A 20,890-nucleotide genomic window follows, 5' to 3' on the forward strand; every position below is an offset into this window, starting at 1 on the left:
TTTCAACAGCTGTGTAAACTCCACAAACACTGACACGTTCAGCTGAAGGTCTCCAGTTTACAGGGTCACTTTTAAAACCGGAACACCGGGAGAGACGCATTCACGGTGGGCTGAGAGAAGACTACTGTTACAAGCTGCTAAATCAAGAGAATCACAGCTTCTTCTTTTGAAAAGTACACACACATACAAAAAAGATAGAACAAATAAAAACTAATGAAAGAAAGAGAAATCAAGTGAATCACAGATGTGTGTGATGTTATTGTGGACGGAGGGAGGAATAAAAACACTGAGGTTAATCTACCAATCAGACACGTTCAGCATTGCAGGCCCTGCCCCCCGAAAGTCCCAGGACCTTTGAAAAGTACTACCCCTTTAGCAGGGTCTTTTTAGGGCGGAGATTATCTACCCCTAAACTAAATTTAGACCCTGGGTCCACTGGTGGAAAAGCATGTAGTTCAGGGGTAAAGTCCCTGCGGTCGAAAAGTGCCTTTACTGTATGGGGATGTGGCCACCAAGCATGTATCATATCTTTTGTCAAAATAAAAAAAGCTGGGGATGAAGTAATCAAGCTTATGAACATTTATACTGTTTGAACAGATGTTCTGGTTTGTAATGTCTGAGAGCCTTAACCTAAGTATTCTAAGATTGAAGAAGCCATGTCCTTTGTTAAATGGGACAATCATTTTCATTCTTCAGGAAACAAAGCTCTGATTGAGACAGAGAAGATTGTCATTAAATTGCAGGGAGGGAAAGTCAGATATTGAAGTGTGCAGAGATGAGGAGATGTCTTAAAATGTCATTAAAGTGAGCGCCTGTTTTTGATTGGAGGTGACAGAAAAGAATGTCTTTTAATTTATGTTATTCAGCACAGGGCACAAGCGGTACCGACGTTATTGATCGTATTGTACGTTTCATGGAAAAGATTGATCTGTGTACCCTTCAAGGAACATGCTGCAAAGTTCAATACTTTTTTTAAAAGAAAAAAACCTTGGTGCTATCTTTGTTGTATCTCAATTGTGAAAAAAATGTGATTGGAAACCAAAAAAACATTGAGATTTTTTATTTTCTGGAGCGAGGAAAGATTTCCAAAAAAAACACAAAAGGTTTAAAAGTTGATGGCTGAAGAAAGACGATTCCTCCTCAGTGAAAGAGAAAAATATAAAGCAACATGACGACAGTACAATGTCATTCTTGTCAGCTTGTTTTTATCGCTCTACCTTTGAGTCAGGATGGAAACGCAGGCATCAAAACTGGCTAAGGCCTCCTAACAGAGCTCTTTAATCATTTTCATATCAGATAGGTCAATATGAAAAATAATGCTGTCATTTCTCAGAGCTAATATAAGAAGAAGCTTTAATTTGGACAGCTTAGTGGCAGCTACTATGTTAGATCAGTCAATCAATACCTCATACTGTTAAATATAGAAACTGTCATGTTCACAACCTCAGACTTTATCATTTTACTGATTCTGTTATTTTCTTTGTTAGTTCCAAGTCCCATCATCATCACCATCACACAGTGAACTCACCTTCACAGCACAATAATCAAAGAAGCCGGTCTCTGAGAAAATGGCCACCAGAACCATCTGGAAGAAAAAAATATATACATTTATTCTCACTTATGTAACAACTATATATGTCATGTTAATGTTTTCAAAATACGGACAGATAAAGAGAACACATAAGTGGTGGTTTTCTCTTCCTGTACATTCTTTATAGTTCAGGTTCTTTTCTTTCTTTGAAATCAAACACATTACAGTCAGAGAGTCAAGTGAAAATGAGACCAAAACAGAGTCCAAACGTTTTTTTAAGGAGACTGCGGGCTTGGCAGTTTGTGACTGAAAGAAACCCTTGATACTGCCTGCATTAAGTCACACATTAAAGCTCCTGTGAGGGGTTGTTTTAGCAGGGTGTGAAACAGACTTAGGTTAGACACTGATGTGTCTTTATTATCTACAACAGCAAAAGAAACAATCAACACAGAGACTGGATATTTTGGAGTTTGTTTTTTATCCTGAGCAGCTGCTGTGGAGAGAGTGTCAGAACAAGAAGTGATAAACTGCATGCTGCAAACACAGCCTTTTTTAAATATTTTCCACAGCAAATATTCTTGATGAAGGATACATTTGTCTGTTTTAAGAAATCTATATAAGGTATTTTCTTAAACACTGCTTATTCACACTCCTTCAGAACAAGATCAGCGAAGAGTGGGCTCAGGCTGCTCTGAGCCTAAGCCCATTTAAGCCAGACCTAGATGAAGAGGAAAACTGTCCTGTGGTCAAAACAACTCAAAATTTGACAGTCTTTTTGGAAATCACAGTTCAAAAGCCAGTGTAACGAGTTCTGTATTGCATATTGTCCCACTTGCTCTAGTGTGTAATTGTTTGTTATATGCACTTGTGGCTCTAGAGCGCCCCCTCTCTGAGGTACAGTATATACCCCCTGGGCAGCTGTAATGCTGTGCCAGTGTATGTAGACCTGCCGGAGGTGAGTGTCAGAACGCAGCACTCTGTACATTTATAACTAAGCTAACAAGCTAGTAGCTAATATTGTTGTTATTCTTTGTACAGTCATGGCCAAAAGTTTTGAGAATGACATAACTATTAATTTTCACAAAGTCTGCTGTTTCAGTTTTTATAATGGCAATTTGCATATACTCCAGAATGTTATGAGGAGTGATCAGCTCAACTGCAATTAATTGCAAAGTCCCTCTTTGCCTTGAAAATGAACTTTATCACCAAAAACACATTTCCACTGCATTTCAGCCCTGCCACAAAAGGACCAGCTAACATCATTTCAATGACACACAAGTGTCACACACATTAACACAGGTGTGGGTGTTGATGAGGACAAGGCTGGCGATCAATCTGTCATGATTGAGTGACTGGACACTTTAAAAGGAAGATGGTGCATGACACCATTGTTCCTCATCTGTTAGCCATGGTTACCTGCAAGGAAACACGTGCAGCCATCATTGCATTGCACAAAAAGGGCCTAACAGGGAAGTCTATAGCAGCGAGTAAGATTGCACCTCAGTCAACCGTCTATCCAATTATCAAGAACTTCAAGGAGAGAGGTTCAATTGTTGCCAAACAGGCTCCAGGGCGCCCAAGAAAGCCAAGCAAGCGCCAGGACTGTCTCCTGAAGGTGTTACAGCTACGGGATCGGGCCACCACCAGTGCAGAGCTTGCTCAGGAATGGCAGCAGGCAGGTGTGAGTGCATCTGCACGCACAGTGAGGCGAAGACTTTTGGAGGAAGGCCTGGTGTCAAGGAGGGCAGCAAAGAAGCCACTTCTCTCCAGTAAAAACATCAGGGACAGACTGATATTCTGCAGAAGGTACAGGGACTGGACTGCTGAGGACTGGGGTAAAGTCATTTTCTCTGATGAATCCCCTTTCCGATTGTTTGGGGCATCTGGAGGAAGGCTTGTTCGGAGAAGACGAGGTGAGCGCTACCATCAGTCCTGTCTCTTGCCAACAGTGAAGCATCCTGAGACCATTCATGTGTGGGGTTGCTTTTCGGTCAAGGGAGTGGGCTCTCTCACAATCTTGCCTAAAAACACAGCCATGAATAAAGAATGGTACCAGAACATCCTCCGAGAGCAACTTCTCCCAACCATCCAAGGGCAGTTTGGTGATGAAGAATGCCTTTTCCAGCATGATGGAGCACCTTGCCATAAAGCAAAAGTCATAACAAAATGGCTCGGGGAACAAAACATTAAGATTTTGGACCCTTGGCCAGGAAACTCCCCAGATCTTAATCCCATTGAGAACTTGTGGTCAATCCTCAAGAGGCGGGTGGACAATCAAAAACCCACAAATTCTGACAAACTCCAAGCATTGATTATGCAAGAATGGACTGCCATCAGTCAGGATTTGGTCCAGAAGTTGATTGACAGCATGCCAGGGAGAATTGCAGAGGTCTTGAAAAAGAAGGGTCAACACTGCAAATATTGACTTATTGCATGAATTCTGTTTAATTCTCAATACAAGCTTTTGATACTTATGAAATGCTTCTAATTGTATTTCATTATACCATAGAAACATCTGACAAAAACACCTAAAAACCCTGAAGCAGCAGACTTTGTGAAAATGTAATATTTGTGTCATTCTCAAAAAAATTTGGCCATGACTGTAGTGTGCTGTATGACCATTGAACGAGCCCCTGTGCAACTGACCAGCATACGTTTATGTCCTTTCCTGTTCAGATATAAAGTGTTGGTCTGGAGATTCTATCAAGCCTCTCTTCATCCTTTCAAAACACACCATAGAGTTTATTGAACCAGTCAGCTGTAATAAGGTGCAGTTCAGCGTGGTTACACCAGCATCTGTGATGATATGAGGTTGCACAAGTGACCATAGCATGGGTAGCCTATGCATCATGGAAGGCACTAGTAACGCTAAACATATGCTGCCATCCGGACAATGCCTTTTTCAGGAAACACCTTACATATTTCAGGAAGACAACGCCAAACCACATTCTGCACGTATTACAGCAGCATAGCTCTGTAGTAGAAGAGTCCAGGTGCTGAACTGGTCTGCCTGCAGTCCTGACTTGTCACCCATTGAAAACATTTAGAGCATCATGAAAATAGACAAAGCCGCCTGAACTGTTGAGCAGCTGAAATCCTCTATCAGACAGGAATGGGACATTTCCCTTTTAAAACTCCAGAAACTGATCACCTTGGTTCACAGACGTTTGCAGAGTGTTGTTGAAAGAAGAGGTGGTGCAACATAACAGTAAACATAACCCTGACATCAAATTTAAGGTGAGAATATTTTTATAAACAATCACTTTTTTTTAGTTCTCACATTTGGTATGTTGTCTTTGCATTGTTTTAAAGTAAATGGGGTTTGAATGATTTGCAAACCATCTAAATCTTTTATCAACTTCTTACCCAGCGTCCAAACTTCTTCTTGAATTATGATTGTAAATATAATACACAGTCTCTTTAAAATACCTCCAGGTTTGGAATATTTCCAAAAACTCCCTCTGCTCTGTTCTGCAGAGTGTGGAAAAAACATTTCAGCAGCAGCTGTTGACAGAGGTAATTTTAAAAGAAGCTGCCAACTGTGGTCATGCTTCCACATGAAATTCAGGTATTGCTGATCCATCCAACTTATCCATGTCAATAAGAAAGATGGTTTTTTTAAAGGTTAATTATCTGCTATAAAGTTAGAATGTGCTTGAGAAGAAACTGTCAAGACACCCACCAATTTATACCTTACTTGACAGGTCATGCTTGTTCCCATGGAGACAAGATTTTATACTGTCAGCTTCACTTGCCTCCACAGGGACAGATTTCACTGTCAGGGGTTTGAAAGGCTGTTAGAAAACGCAATAAGTGGATTCAAGGTGTCAGATGGTATATAGGGTATAGAAAAAGAAGAAGTGGGCTTTTCTGCCTGAACGGTTTGTTTGGTTTCTAAACAAACAGAAAAATAAGTAAAGAGTCTAACCATGCCGAAGAGAAGAGCCAGAGTCTCGTAGTCGATCCACTCAACCACGGTCACCAGGCTGGGCCGCTGTGGAAGAGGCAAAGAGCGTAATTAGATTCAGGAAGATGTGTTAATGAGCAGCAAACATCTAAAAAGAGGAGAATAAATCAGTGTCAGATGTATCATTTTATATTCTTGAGATCCCTCAAACTAGTTTTCAGCAAACTTGTTCTTAACCTGTGAGCTGCACTGGCTTCATACTGCTGAACTTAAACATAGAAGTAATGCAATTTTTTCCCCTTGCATTAATGTGAAACCCCAGAAACTATTTTCCAACATTTACTGAGTGATTTCTTTCCGATTTTTTTAAATCTATGTACTACTAGAAGCCATGCCCCTCTTCCCAGGATATTCTTGGCAGTAGATTTAAAAAGGTTTGATGTTCAAAGATGAAATACAATCTGGTTACGGAGAGAAATTCTTAGCTGTGAATTTATTATTTGGATACAGAAGATTTGAGAGAGTATGTGAAGGTTACTGTAGGTCTTGATAAACAACAAATCAATTTTTCTGTGAAACAAAAATAAAGTCAAACTGACTTCATTGATGACCATATTGTCATGGAGGCCATTTTTTGACCATGATGCCATGCTCTGGGGAGTATTTTTACATTGTCAAACAGCTTTGTTCCAGGCTGACGTATAGCCTTCAAGAATTTATGCAGCTGTCACCCTTTAAACTCTTCCAGATCGATCAGATACTTAAAGACAATAAGCAGTAAAAAAATTATATTTATCATATCTAAAGCTGCTGTGAGGAACTTTTGTTTTGTATCAATTCTGGCACCCCTTGTGGAGAAAGTGATACCTCTTATCTCTTGTCCTAAACATGCAAAAGTAGTGTTTTCAACAAAAAACTCATCCTGTTGTTTTTTACCAGTCAACTTTATCAGGCAATGTGATTAGTTTCCATGAAAACAATAAAAGAAAGGCTGTTTCTGAAGCAAGATGTCCATCATCTGGTCTGACACCATTAAAAAAGACAACAGAGAAGGTGTCAGTGTTGTTGCTGATGGTCTCGTTTGCTATTGAAGGTCATAAAGAGGCATCAGTATCATTTTCAGTCTGTTTCTCAGCCAGTTCAAAACTCCTCACAGGGCCTTTAAAGATAAAATATCGTACTGGATAACACATCAGCTAGGCTCAGATATCAAATAAATGATGTAACCATTGGCTGAGAGCTAATATTATTGTTTGGTAGTTTTACATAATAAAAGCAGAATGCTTAAAGGGGACATATCACGCTTTTTTCATCAATATATATTGGTCTAAGAGGTCCCCAAAACATGTCTTTAAAGTTTATGCTCAAAAAAACACTTTGAAATCAGATTTTGGCATGTCTGAAAAACCCTCTTCTTCAGTCCTCCTCAGAACACTCTGTTTTCTCTCTGACCACGCCCCCTCAGGAAGTGGATGTGCCTCGGCTCTCAAGCACGTTGATCTAATGTTTACATGTTGGCTGAATATACACGGCTGCTCAGAGATCACGTTACTTCAACCCTCTGAATCTGATCCTGACGGAGAGGCGCCTGTAGCAGGACCTTTCTGAAGGATTGGTCATAGATTTAGTGTTTCTTGTTGTTGTATTTATCAGTATGTCGACGTGTGTCTTGGTACACAGCTACGAACATGTAGCTATGTGGCTATGCTAACTAGCGCTAGCACTTATCCATGATAAATAAAAATCATCCACTAGATCTTCAAATCTGCAGACGTGGGGAGTAAAACCGACCTCTGCCAGAAAGGCAGCAGGACCTTTTATGAAGGATTGGTCACAGATTTAGTGTTTCTTGTTGTTTTATTTGTCAGTATGTCGACGTGTGTCTTGGTACACAGCTACAGCTACGACATGTAGCTATGTAGCTATGCTAACTAGCGCTAGCACTTATCCATGACAAATAAAAATCATCCACTAGATCTTCAAATCTGCAGACGTGGGGAGTAAAACCGACCTTTGTGTTTATTAAGACAGCCTACAACTAGCATGCCTCCCTCCTAAGCTCCTTGTTAGCACACATTTGTGCAGGTAATGAAAAACAGAGGAGGGATTCAGTATTATTTTATACAGTCTATGGGCTGAACAAGCTCCGAGCTCTGACTCCGTGACAGACCGGATATTGTTGTTACGTAACAAAAACACTGAAGTCTGAAACGGCTCGTTTCACACACATTTACAGAAAGGTGGAGAAATCAGAACAGGGTCAGAATGGATTTTTTTCATTCTCGGGGGGTTTGTAGACATGCCAGGGAAACATATTTCAGGTAAAGAACCATTAAAAAGTCAATTTTGCATGATATGTCACCTTTAAATTCTCTAATATATCAATCTAGCATATTGTTTAATAGCAAATAATAAATATTTAAGGTGCTTGCATCCTAAATATTCACAACAGTAGTGAAGCTCAGGTGTGCTGGATTTAGAGCAGTTCAAGCTTTCTCATAAACAACAAGTTTCTGGGATGAAATGTTGTAATATTTGCTATTTCATCAGTATGACATGACTAAACAATAACTCAAGACATAAACATCCCTGGCACCTCATAATGTTGTCTGGTTATTCTGTTTAACTAAACACAGATAACCTCTGTGTTGTAAAAAGCTAATAACCTGAGTAGACATGTACAATCTCCTGTTTTGCTGCTATGATTGGTTTTAGCATCAAAATGAGCTCATGTGAAATCAAAAATGAGCTGAGAGCTTCCAGATCATCATTTTATTTTTGTGAATTATCTGACGACACAATTTCAATCTCGGGTCATTGCTCCCTGAAATTGCCGAATCATGTATTGACAAAAATATAGTGTTTGGATGAGCGACATTTTCGAAGCATTAGACTTGTATTCATTTAATATCTCATTAAAATAGAAGAAAACTTACATCACCGATGAAAGCCAGGGCTGCCAAGGCTGCAAAAGATCCCAGCATGGCAGCCAGGGTGCGATGCACAATCTGAAATTTAAAATGAAATAATCTTTTACACCCAGTTTAATAATCAAAAATCACAGAAGGTGACAATATACAACATCAACATTTACATTTATACATCACTAATGGGTTTAATTCCAAAATAATCTATAATGGACTAATGATACTAATTTATCTGAAGCAACAGACGAGGACTGCTTCTGTAGTCATAAATACAAAGCTACAGTGACAACATCTTTCAAAGGTATTCATTCATTTACGTTATAATTTTACATTAGATGTTGTATTTGAGTCTATGTTTGCTGTTAGTGCTAGTATTTGCTGTTTCAGGTGTGTCACTTAAGCCTGATTGTCGGTACACAGCGTCTCAGGCTGTTAGAGACATTTTGAAAACCCAATTATTTTGAACAGATTTTGGATTCAGCAGGAACAGGAAGTATGAGTCAAACTATTTTTGTGATGTGTGCGCTATTCAGTCTTTGATGGTCCATCATTATTTTTTATACAAAACAGAAGAAATGCAAAAGGAGATTTTACACACAACCTATCATGCTATTAGGAGATCACTTCTTTCATACGTGATGCATTCTATTCTTACACTGAGGCTCATGATGAGCATGGATGTGCAGTCAGACACCTGAGCTGCTCCTCGGACTTCCATGCCTTGGTATTAAATGTAGAACATTTAAAGCTACAGGTGCTCTCTGAGGAGGAAACTGTGATATTTGGCCTTCATCTTGACCTACAGTAAAACTGACTATCAGTTTCATTAAAAATCACATGACTGAAGGTTGTTTTATTAGTAGGTTTACTTTAGCAGAAGAAATAAATTGTTGTATTTTTGATGGGAAGAACATTTGTCCTTAATGCGAGCTGACCTTGTTAACTGCTCAGCACTAACCTGATTCCTGTCACTCAAGCTGAATAAAAGCCTGAACGTTCTTTAGACTTTTTGAAACATCTTTTTCCCCCGATCTTTTCAAATAACACATAATGGAGAACAAAAGCATCCTCCTTAATTTCCTCAGCCTTTGTCAGAAAACTGTGCTGCAATTTTCTACTTTAGACCTCTGTGGGAACATTTCACTGAAGTGCCCATTAAAAATAAGATCAGTTATTAAACTAAAGTTTAATGGAGAAAAATAAATGTCCTCTGCAGAGCGAGGCATTCACTGACAGCTGAAGTCTGATGACATCTTGCTGATGTCTGAATAGCGGTGCACTCTATGCTCTCCTGCTTTACAGACAATCGCTCACACTTTCAATTACAGCCTCTGCAAGCTGACTGTCGGTAACAGAGCTGACACATGGGAGTGTTTGCAGAGTGTAACTGGGCTTTCATGTCTCACAGCCCACTGTTCACTTCCACTTCATCGTGATGCCCCTGCAGGCTCAGATTAGCAAGTTCACACCTTGTTGCACTCTGGGAGATTAGCCTGTCTAATTAAAAGCAAACACTGAGTGGAAATAAATGAAAATAACATGTGTATCCAGGGAGCTCCGATTTAAACCAGAATCAGTAAAGTTAGAGGGTAGTGAGCAACACATCAATGGTATGACAGCAAATATGTGGGGGAAATAATAATCATAACTTTAAACTCAGAAATGAACACTGAAATAAATCAATGATTAACTGCCTCCAGGTTAAAGGAATTTCTAAATATCTTTGGATTTCTTTTAATAACTTTATCAATAATTCCTAATTCATATAATGATACATGTTTTAAATTCCTTATTATTAAAAATGATTTGATGATGGGAAGTAAATAGAAAATTTCCAAGTTTTAGACAGACATGTATTCACATCGTTTCATTTAATAATAATAATAATAATAATAATAATAATAATAATAATAATAATAATAATATGTTATTTATATAGCAATTTTCAGTACAGGTAACAAAGTGCATCACAGTGGGCAATAAAAACAAAAATAAGTGAAAAGCAAAATAAGTGATAAAAATCTAATGAAATAAAAATTTTAAAATATACAAACTTTTAAAACAGATCCTTAAAATCTGAGCTAAAATTGAATAAAATCACACAATGAAAGCTTTCCTGTAAAAGTGTGTCTTGAGTAATGACATTAAACAAGGGACTGACTCGGCAGGTCTAATCTCCTCTGGCAGGCTGTTTAAAAATGTATCATTTCATATGTAGGATTATAATCTAATTTTGGGTTTAATGACTTAAAGTATATCAGCAAGTTTGGATCTATCAGCACAACATAAACACGCTGCTACAGCTACTTCGTATTTTAGTTCATGACATAAGGTCCTGCTCTCTGCTGCACCTTCAGACCCCAATTAGGACACAGATTGCAGCTGTGACTGGTGGTTGTATGATTACTCTTTTAGACCGTGTACCTGTGAGCCATGAAAGTGTGACAGAGAGCCAACAGGCACGAAAAAAAGCCTGAAACTGAAGCAGTCGATGGAATTCAGCTGATTAATATTAAAATTATGTGCACATTTTCTTTCCCTTCCATGACACAGTGCTTGCTCACGGTGGCAGCAGAATGAAAAACCTATATGACTTTAAGATAAGTGTGCAGCACCTTCCCTGCAGGACTGTATATTAGATAGGTGCAGAGGTTGAAAAGGGCAATTCAGTCATGGTGTCCCATACGGTTTCTAAATTCTAAAACAAATGCAACAACAAAAAATCGCTGCAAATGAAATAAACGTGCAGTAAAAAGCAGCTTTTCTCCAGCGAATGCACTTTAAACACTATAAATGATGCAAAAGTCAAAAACAGACAAAATGCTGCAAATCCAGACTTCAAGCCTGTAGGAGCACTGAGTGGAACAGTTCATTAGTGATCAGAGAGAGTCATTGCCCTCGTCAGGTACCGTGGATAAGGCTTAGAGCTTCGTACCTACTGTACACGATTATACCATCCACATTAGACACTGTATTGCACACAGACTCATTCATCATGCACGCATCAAATTACCTCAAAGATGATGAGAACATAAACCCCGGTCAGGATGATTCCAGCCATGGCCACCTGTGTCTCCACAGTGACGTAGAGAGACTGGTAGGTCATGGATAACGGCACAACCTCGTTTTCATGCAGGAAGGCTTGAACTGTGATGGAGATGGGGTCACTGTGCAGGGAAGGAGAAAGCACAGACTTCTGAACATGTTGTTCTTTCATGAAACTTCCCCTGGGTAGAGAGTGTGGTCAGATAACTTTGTGTTTATAATGGTAAGGGTCCAGCTTAACAAAGATTTCATTATTTAAAAACAATCACACAGCAGGCACTCACATTTACAGAATATAGGATGTTATGTAGCATAAAACAAATAAGCATATTCAATATATAAGGAGAGAAGAAGTAATTGTAGTCCACAGAAAAAGAAGCTTTGAAAAGACAGATGTGAGTTTTCTGTCCAGAGAGGATCTTATAAAGGAGTTTTTTCTTGCAGATCTGAAGCTCTTCATTTGTTGATGCAGTCTCATGCACATCATTTCAATTAAGAAGCCCTTCTTATCTATGATAGTGACAGAAGGGTTTCTATTTTACAAGATTGCAATCTAGAAATTCTATTGATCTTTTACTATTGATCTTTACTTAGTTTTTTATCAAACATCTGCAAAATAATGAATAATATGTTGTATTTATTCCTAATTTGGAAATACAAACAGTTGTGTCAAATAATATTTATACTGCTAAGTGTTTCAACCACATGTTTTTGATACTTAACTGGTAATAAATAGTTTGTCATGTATCTCTGTTTAGTTCAGTTTGTCCTTGTGTTTCATGCCTTGGCTCCTCCTGTGTTTATTCTGTGTTAGTTATCCTTTGTGTCCTTTGTGTGTTTAGTAATCCATGTCTCTTCTTGTACTTTGTGTTTCTTGGTCTTGTCTTGTGTTCTCTGTTTTTTTATACTTCTGATCCCTGTGTTTCCAGTTTACTTACTTTCTGCCCTTGTGTGTTTCCCTCTTTTTTGATTCCCCTCATTATTTTCACCTGTGTCCTGTGTTCACACCTGTGTTGATCACTCTGTGGATTCAGTTCCTCTGTGTCCCCTGTCCTGTGTTGGATCATTGTAAGTCTTTCTTGTGTTTAGTGTGTATGGCCCAATCTCAATGTCCTCACTGAGCCCTGAGCCCTTCTTGACTTAATTGACGTCAGCTGGCAAGTGCTTGAGGGCAGGAGGCTGTAAGGGCTCAAAACTGTAGAACTGGGAATGTGACAGCACTTTGAGACTTCTCACGTAACCTGCATGACGTCACCAGCTCACCTTAGTGATGTTAGGATTTTTTACTTTCCTCAAATTCAAGGCACTTACGGGTAGGGATGGGTACCTTTCACTTTTGAACCGGTACCGATACCCGGTACCTGGGAATCGGTACTCAACGGTACCAATTTTCGGTACTTTTGTGTTTATGTGGTAATAAATGTTAATTTAAAGAATAAAATCTCAAATTAGTTTAATTTAACATATTTATTGAATTTAACATGAAATGAACAGAATCAGGATTATATAGGTGATTAGATATATTAGCTGACACGTGCTCGTGGCGTCTAATTGCTCTTTCTGGAGTTTATCAATGAACACAGGTGAATGTCTGCGGACGGGAAAAAGTCAGTTCTCCGTCTCTTTATAATAACAGGACACACAACTTACTTGTTGGGCATTCACGCACACAGGAACTGTTATAAACAGGGCTGGAAGTCGGATCGAGAGAGTCCGTCTCAACCATTGACTGTAGAAAATAAACTCAATCCTTCTGAAGTTCTGCCTCGCGCTGAGTGCGCGCGCCCGTCAGCTGCAGGCTCCGTTTGGCGCGCTCCCGCGCAGATGCAGAGAGCAGAGAACAGGGAGCAGAGACGTGCACCCGGTCAGTCTCTGACATCATTACAGGGCGAAAGTATGGAAAATCGCCCCCTCTACCACTCCCTCGCAGTCACATGGATGCGTTCAGGTACCGAAACATGGTACCGTTTGATTTTATGTGAGTCGGTACTCGGTAGTACCGACGGAATTCGGTCGGTACCTATAAAAGTACCGAATTCGGTACCCATCCCTACTTACGGGACAGGCTGACTGACTGTCATCTGATCCAGGCTCTTACCATAAAAACTGCTTAACCAGCTAATTTAAAATATATGAATTAGGCTACATAACTAAAAGTATATAAGTTATACTGTATACACATATGTGAAGATGAATAGATTAAGGTTGTTTTCAATATTCATACTTACAGGCTAACTTTTTTACCAGTAAATTTAATTGCAACTTTCATGCTTCTTTTTTACTGTCACACTTTTTTTATTTCATGTTCCATGCTCGTGGGCTTCCCCTGGGAATCCAGTGTTTCACGTCACAATGCTATGAACTGTGAGTAATTCCCTCACGCTAAGTCTGCAAAAAGGCCCATTTACAGAAAGGGGACATAAAGGGCTCAAGAAGTCTGAGAGAGATCCCTCACACACTTGATGATTTGACAGTGGGACAGCCCTAAACCCTCACAGACTTAGCCTGGACGCACCTCAAAGTCAGTGAGTGTGTGGACATTGAGATTGGGCCAATGTCTTTCTTGTGCTCCCTTATCTCAGTGTTTCTAGTGTTTTCTTTTGAACTCAGTTTATTGGACATTTAAGTAAGTTTGTTTGTGCCTTTTGTTCTTTTATTATTAAATCTTTATTTTCTGTGCATGGGTCCTCCACCTCAGTTTTTCCCTGTCATGACAGTTTAAATCATTGAAGGGGTTTTAATTTGTATACTATTTCATCTTCAAAACCCTTAAGGACAGTGTTGAAGTCTGTTTTCAGCTTTTTGACTTTTTTTTCTCCAGTATAAAAACAAGATGGAAAGAAGAAGCACAGCAAACATGTGAAATTGAATGGCTGTGATATGTTGCTGTGCTTGCAATATGGAAACATCCCTGTATGGTAAATGGACTTGTACTTATATAGCGCTTTTCTAGTCTGTCTGACCAGTCAAAGCGCTTTTACACTACTCGTCACATTCACCCATTCATACCATTCACTCACTGATGGTAGAGCTGCTATGTAGTGAGGGACCATCAGTGTTAGCTAATCTCATTCGTTCACATTCACACACCTCTGAACAACAGAGGCAGCTCGGGGTTAGGTGTCTTGCTCAAGGACACTTCGGCATGTGACTGCCAGAGATGGGATCAAACCGCCAACCTTCCGATTGATAGACGACCGACTCTACCCACTGAGCCACAGCCGCGTATGTATGTTTCTATGTTTCAGAATGCTAGATGCTTGCCAGTGTATAGCTGCAATCGGTGCAATTAAAAGGTAAATATTCTACCTTCTTATAATTGGGTATTGTGTTTTTAAAAATATATATACAGTAGATCCCTCTGAATAACTGACTCTGATCAAACATTCCTCTGGGTTAGAACTCTGAGAAGACAACGTGCATGTTTATTTCTATAAATCATCACACTGCGTTTACCTGTTGAGCATTGCGAACGCTTTTGTTAACATTATCTGATCACTTCGTTCGCTGTGTAGAGGGATGGTCCAGTTATGCACCACCTGTTCACAAACAGCAGAAGATGAATGAGTAAGTTTTTGTGGAATCAAAAAATAATTAAAATATATCACATAGATCCTCCTCACCGTCTGAGCCCGCCTCCTCCGTTGCTGTCCCGCCTGCTCCGTCTGCTCCACCTGGATCATGATGTACTCCTGCCTGGTGAGGTCGATCACCCCTCCTGTAAAGGGCCCTGCGACCTGCAGCTTCAGCATGGCGTTGTCTCGAAAGTCTGTCACATTCATCGCTGCGGGACGAGGAACGTTAAGAGAAAAAGATCGATACTTCCTGTTCCTTTGTTTGATTGGAGAAGGAACAAAGTGTCCTGCAGATGACTGTCGGGTTTTGTTTTTTTATGTTAGAATGAAAACCAGAACAGGACACGGCACAATTACTTTACTTTAACTTCCTGGAAGTGATTACATGCTTCAAAAGAATCCTCCTTGAATATGACTCAGAGATTAGAAAGCTGTACTCAGGACTATTCATTCACCTGTCAGGGTTCTTAACACTGCCTTCACCTATTTTCATCTACTACAATCACCCTGATTAAAGCCTGATGAAGTCACTTGTGGATTTTTCTTACAAGGTCTGTGTGCCCTCATACTGGAGGTAAAATGAACATTCATTAAGTTCAGACCATCTCCTGGATGATTAAAGGCCTGCTGGTCTATTCACAGCCCACTTTTGTTTATTATTTCAGAAAGAGAGAATACAGATGCATTGTGATGCAAAAGAGTAGGATACAGAAACTCTCTGTTGAAGAGACTGCCAGCATCCTCCAGGGATTATTTCGATCTGGATACATGCTGAAGAAGAGCTGAAAGCAGAACATATTCATCAACATATTATTCATTTAGTCCGCACAGCTCCTCACAGGGTTACAATGATGCTGAGGATAAAGACATTTTGAAAAATCAAACACTCTGCAACAAAGTCAGAGTGCTAAGCTACAACTAAGCTACATATATTGTATTTAAATGTAGAGCTGTGAGAGCACTGGATTGACATTTACAGATTGACAGAAATAAACAAGTTTGCATTGTTTGTCTATGATTGTCAGTTATTCACCAAGGAGCAAATGTTCATTTCATCACATCAGTAGTGTCAGTAATTCAAAATGGACACGTCCACTTACACTGCAGAGAACAAGGACAGTAAAGATTGTAGCAATTCTGGAGACTCTTAGGCAACATCTGAAAGACAAAGTAGAGAAGGGAGTCGGTCAATGATAATGTGATGCCGGAGGTAGACATGGCTTCATAATAAAGGGATAAAAAAGGTCAGGAACCATCAGTCACATAGGGTCAACTAAAAGGGTCTTACCTCATACTGCTCGTGAGCCTGAAGTTGGTGTTGTCCATCGGGTCCTTGTCTGAGGAGCCGGAGCGGGACAGAGACAGGCTGTTGACCTCGCTGCCCAGTCGATACCTCCTCTCCAGGTCCAGAGGACCGTTATCCCAGGGCTCCCCTTCCCCTTCAACAAAGCTGGGTTCATGCAGGGTCATGTAGGTAATGCTGAAAAAGAATAATCCCCGTCAGTCACTAGGAATCAGGACTACAGCTTCAGTGAAATAAACAAGGGTCCAAGGACACCAGCTGTTGGTGTAAGCTCGTAAATGGAAAAATGTTTCTGCTACAGCACAGAAGACAACATGTCTGTAAAAGTCCAGCATCCTAATCACAAAGCCATTACATTTGTTGTTCACACACTGTCAGATAAATCAATGTAAGAAGTGTTGTGTAGAGATGTAAAAAGCTGAGTCACGCTGTGTAAGCCATTCTAAATCTTCATCACATGAAATGATGAAAGTTAAAAAAAATCCTGTTTTTGCAGCACTGATGAAACTGCTTTAGGAAAGACTGCACATATTTCTGAAGATCATGAAATTCCAACTGTTATATATTTAATAAAAAAGGCCTAATCATTGTAAAAGTGAATATTCCTGCAATAATTCACAAGCAGTTTGGATTAAAACATTTGAATGGATGCTGCTTGGATTTGTGGATCTCTGCTGGAGGTCCATAAATGCATCTGCAATTACAATTTACAGCCACTGGTGCTGCCAAAGGCAAGAAAACTGAGATCTTACAGATAGCTACTTCAAGATATGGCTGGGGACACGATATCTGATTAAGGAACAGTGACAGAAGATCAGTTTGTGAAAAACACACAAAAAGTATCATTTTAAAATAAAAACTCCTCCAAACAAACTTTTTTGCAAACAAAGTTACATTTACATCATAATAAGATGAGTTCTGTCAGTTATCTATATAAATCAAATAATAGCTTCATTTTGTTTTCACTTATTTCATGTGATGTGATGTGATGTGATGTAACGTAAGTCCTTCTCACTGTGTCATTAACTGTGAATACTTTTGGGCTCCATAGCAGATGATGCATCTAAACTTTGTGGTTACCCACCTCTCATCTTGAGAGAATCTCAGCAGTGGTGATCTCTCTGAAAGGTTGGATGATGGAGATTTTCCTCTGAACATATTAAACATGCCAAAATTGTGCCTGCAGAAGAAATGAAATGGAATAAAATTAAATGAAAATCAAACATAGCTGCATCTTCATCTTTTCAAAAACATGTGTGCTCTGACCCAAAAGCCCATGGCTGTCACTGCACAGCTGTCAGTCACTGGTTTAAGAGATTTGCCAGACCCTTTGTAACCCATGGGTGGCAGAGAGGTGGGTGAGCAGCTGGTGACTGGACACCTGAGGAGATCATTAAAGCATCTTTTGTCACCCTGCTGCTGCACTGTATCCCCGAGGCTCCTGTAGGCAGCCTCTGTCAGGAGCCTCACAGCTGGGTCTCAACCAACACACACACACACACACACACACACACACACACACACACACACACACACACACACACACACACACACACACACACACACACACACATTCCTCCAGAGATCCCTGGCTGATATTTTTTCATCCTAAAAATGCCTAAAAGCAGAACCATGGGAGGACAACTGGTTATCCTTTAATTCACCAAAAATACCAATCTACCATTTCATCAAGCCCACAGTTATCTCTGCAATTACTCTGACAACAGTAGACATCATGAGAATCGTTATATAATGGAATACCAGCCCCCTGAGCCAAAACTGTTCGATGGAAATCTTTCAGAAAATTAGAGGTCCCCCTCGGCTAATCTTATAATCTCGAAGGGTTTCTACCGTCTGCCTGTTAAAAGCTTAAACACAGTCTGTCCACTTCTTCACACAAAGACGAGCACTTCTGTTTACTGTAATTCTTTTTCCATAAGTGTTCTGGGTTAATTCATGTATCAATGCAAGGTAATTGTGCTGTGCTGGAGATAATTCAGTGATTTATAATTGTTGCTGTTGTCTTACACGTCTAGAGGGCATTACCAAACGCTCCAGACAGTTGGGTGCTGTGAATCAATGACTGTGGTGAGAGTGTTGGATACAGGAGTAGATTACATTAGTGGAGTCTGCCACATTAATCCTCTTTGGAATCTCTTATACAACTATAAAGAGATTTACTGCATGTCTACAAGTGTTTTCTTCCCTCCTCTTGCCCCTAAATGACTCTGAGCCTGTCCCATCCCTGAGATATGTTTCAGCTCTGTGAATGTGCGGTCTCACTTGGAGGAAGATATTGAAACAGCCTTCTTTTCAGTCTGCCACTTTACTTTGAGTGCCTGTCAATGTAATAAAAAAAAAGTCTTCTAATAATGTGATATCATAACTTATGTGGAGTTTTTGTATCCAGGAGCCAGACGAACATCTTGGGTTGTATTTTATTGTGTGGATGTGTCCTGTTCCTCCCCGGGTTCAGACAGATATCCTTCCGCCCTTATTAAGGTCAGGCCTCGCACAGCTGGACTTGAATTTGTGACAGGTGTACTGCGTTTTTGTACAAGCATGATGGCTGGAGAGCGCTGGCTTCTAAATAGTGACATGGCATACCTCAACGTGCTACTAGCCTTAGTAACTGAATGTCTAGCGTAACCTCATACTTTTCGTTGCTCTCATTGGATGATTGTAGCAACCGCATGCATTTTGGTGTCATCCTATTGAAATGACCGCTGACAGGTGAAGTGTATATCATCTATTATCTTTATGATGGCACCTGTCAGGAGGAGAGATAAATATTGCCTGTATGAATGTGAAACATTTGAGTGAGAGACCAAACTACAACCATTTCAGCCTATCTGAATACCTTTAAAAGTTATCAGCTTGTCACATAAATCATGTGTTAATTGTCTCCTGTGTGGATGGAATATTAATCCTGCAAATGAGGAGGATCTTTCAACCAAAGCTGGAGAGCAGCGGGTGGTGTTCATCTGAGCAAAAAGGCATGATCAGTTGGTGCAGCTCCAAAGGAAGCAGCTCCCTTCTGGTGTTTCCTTTCAAATTAAAAGTCATTTGAAAAGTTCATCTGTAGCTGGTAATGTCTGTTTTAAAAAATCATGGCAATAGTGTTTCAAGTATTTTAAAATTACAAAATGATTTAATGCAATTGAAATAACTTTTAAAAAATGATGTAACAGATTAACTCTCCGTCCCCTTCAGTGGGTTTTCAGAGCTTTCCCCAAAATCAGCTGACTAATGAGGCTGAAAATGAGCAGCAATCAGAGAGAGCAAAGACAGCAGGCTGAAGGCTGTTAAATTAAAACAATGTCCCTAAACGTATCATCCAACTCCTAACAGATAGATTCTACAGATATGTATCTTTCATGACCTCCTTCACATTTTACCAAGTCACGTTCTTCATTGTTGTAAACTTATTATTATTTCATGGCCGGAGTCGTCGTGTTTGGCTTCCTCCCAGCATCTTTTCCCTTCCTTTACAGACTCAGGGCTGTGAACAGGTCATTCTTTCAGTACACACATAGAACACACAGCTAGTGGACCGTGAGGATATATTCCCTGACTCTGACAGAAAGTGTATTGGATAAGAATCACACACTCCACTATTAAAGGTGCCGCATCGACGACCTGACAGCTACTACTGCTGCAGCATTCTTTCAGCCAGAAAAATATCACAGAAATGTCACAACCAATCATGTTCAAGTTTTTAACAGCAGTGCACCCTCACCACTGCTATTACAGGAAACAACATCCTGCAGGTGAACAGGTTAGAAACTCTTCTCGTGTCAAATAAGTTCCTGTCTGTCAACTAATGGTAATCTGTCCGATGCATGATGATTCGAAGTTCCCTCACCGGGATTTTATGGTTTGTATTTTTCTGTTGTCCATTCATATGATGGATTACAAGTCCTTACTTTCTGTTATGTGTTTATTGTCTAATTCATTAAAGTCATGCCTTACAAAATGAGTGTGCCCTGCAACTTCATCCCCCCCAGTTCATGCTCAGTTTTTGTTGAGTCATGTTTCACTCAAGGTTATGAAATAAATAATGATGTCTGATTGTTACTGCAGAGATGAAAAATGTATAACCAGGGTGGCCTGGAGGTAAAATGATGTGCCCTATGTACAAGGGCTATAGTCCTCACAGCAGGTGGTCGGCTTCCTTTCCATCCTGCAGACCAGTTTCCTGCTCTATCCACTGTCCCATCCTCTGATCTTCTGATGAAAGACAGAAAAGGACCCAAAATAAAAAATAATAATAATGATTTTGAAAAATATGTATGAGTATCTGCAAAATTACAAAATTGGGTGTTGCAAATTAGCATTTGCTGCAAACACTGGGATACTTGCATGGGATGGCTGTTCTCATTTTGTCTATGTATACTGTATCCGTCCCTAACAAATAAACCATAAATAAATAAATAAAATAATAAATAAATAATACCTGGTCGTCTACTACTACAGGCCTTTTTTTTTTTTTACAAAAAGTGATCTGCCGTACACTAGCCATCATGTGCACCTTTGACTTCATTCATCTTTTACAGAATACTAAAGAACATGAATATCATTACATGAGGAATGTGAATGAAT

At 39.7% G+C, this 20,890-nt stretch overlaps 1 protein-coding gene and 1 long non-coding RNA gene across 3 annotated transcripts in view; one reads left to right on the forward strand and one right to left on the reverse strand.

The window, feature by feature from the left end:
• oca2 (oculocutaneous albinism II) overlaps positions 1 to 20,890 on the reverse strand; it is a 106,260-nt gene that overhangs the window by 57,770 nt on the left and 27,600 nt on the right. Inside the window, exons 5-14 of the mRNA XM_034676866.1 lie at positions 17,373 to 17,468; positions 16,274 to 16,465; positions 16,086 to 16,143; positions 15,695 to 15,767; positions 15,034 to 15,194; positions 14,867 to 14,949; positions 11,379 to 11,532; positions 8,375 to 8,446; positions 5,460 to 5,525; positions 1,529 to 1,585 (exon numbers count right to left, since the gene is read on the reverse strand). Of these exons, the coding sequence (XP_034532757.1) occupies positions 1,529 to 1,585; positions 5,460 to 5,525; positions 8,375 to 8,446; positions 11,379 to 11,532; positions 14,867 to 14,949; positions 15,034 to 15,194; positions 15,695 to 15,767; positions 16,086 to 16,143; positions 16,274 to 16,465; positions 17,373 to 17,468 (1,012 nt within the window). The remainder of the gene's footprint in view (positions 1 to 1,528; positions 1,586 to 5,459; positions 5,526 to 8,374; positions 8,447 to 11,378; positions 11,533 to 14,866; positions 14,950 to 15,033; positions 15,195 to 15,694; positions 15,768 to 16,085; positions 16,144 to 16,273; positions 16,466 to 17,372; positions 17,469 to 20,890) is intronic.
• LOC117807549 lies at positions 12,444 to 15,515 on the forward strand. Of its 2 annotated transcripts, none has more exons than XR_004629998.1 (2): positions 12,444 to 12,478; positions 15,023 to 15,515. It is a non-coding gene; the product is annotated as an uncharacterized LOC117807549 (long non-coding RNA). The 2 variants fall into 2 exon arrangements; XR_004629993.1 differs by lacking the exon at positions 12,444 to 12,478 and adding an exon at positions 14,579 to 14,706.

The sequence above is a fragment of the Notolabrus celidotus genome, chromosome 2, assembly GCF_009762535.1.
Source record: "Notolabrus celidotus isolate fNotCel1 chromosome 2, fNotCel1.pri, whole genome shotgun sequence".
Lineage (NCBI taxonomy): Eukaryota > Metazoa > Chordata > Actinopteri > Labriformes > Labridae > Notolabrus > Notolabrus celidotus.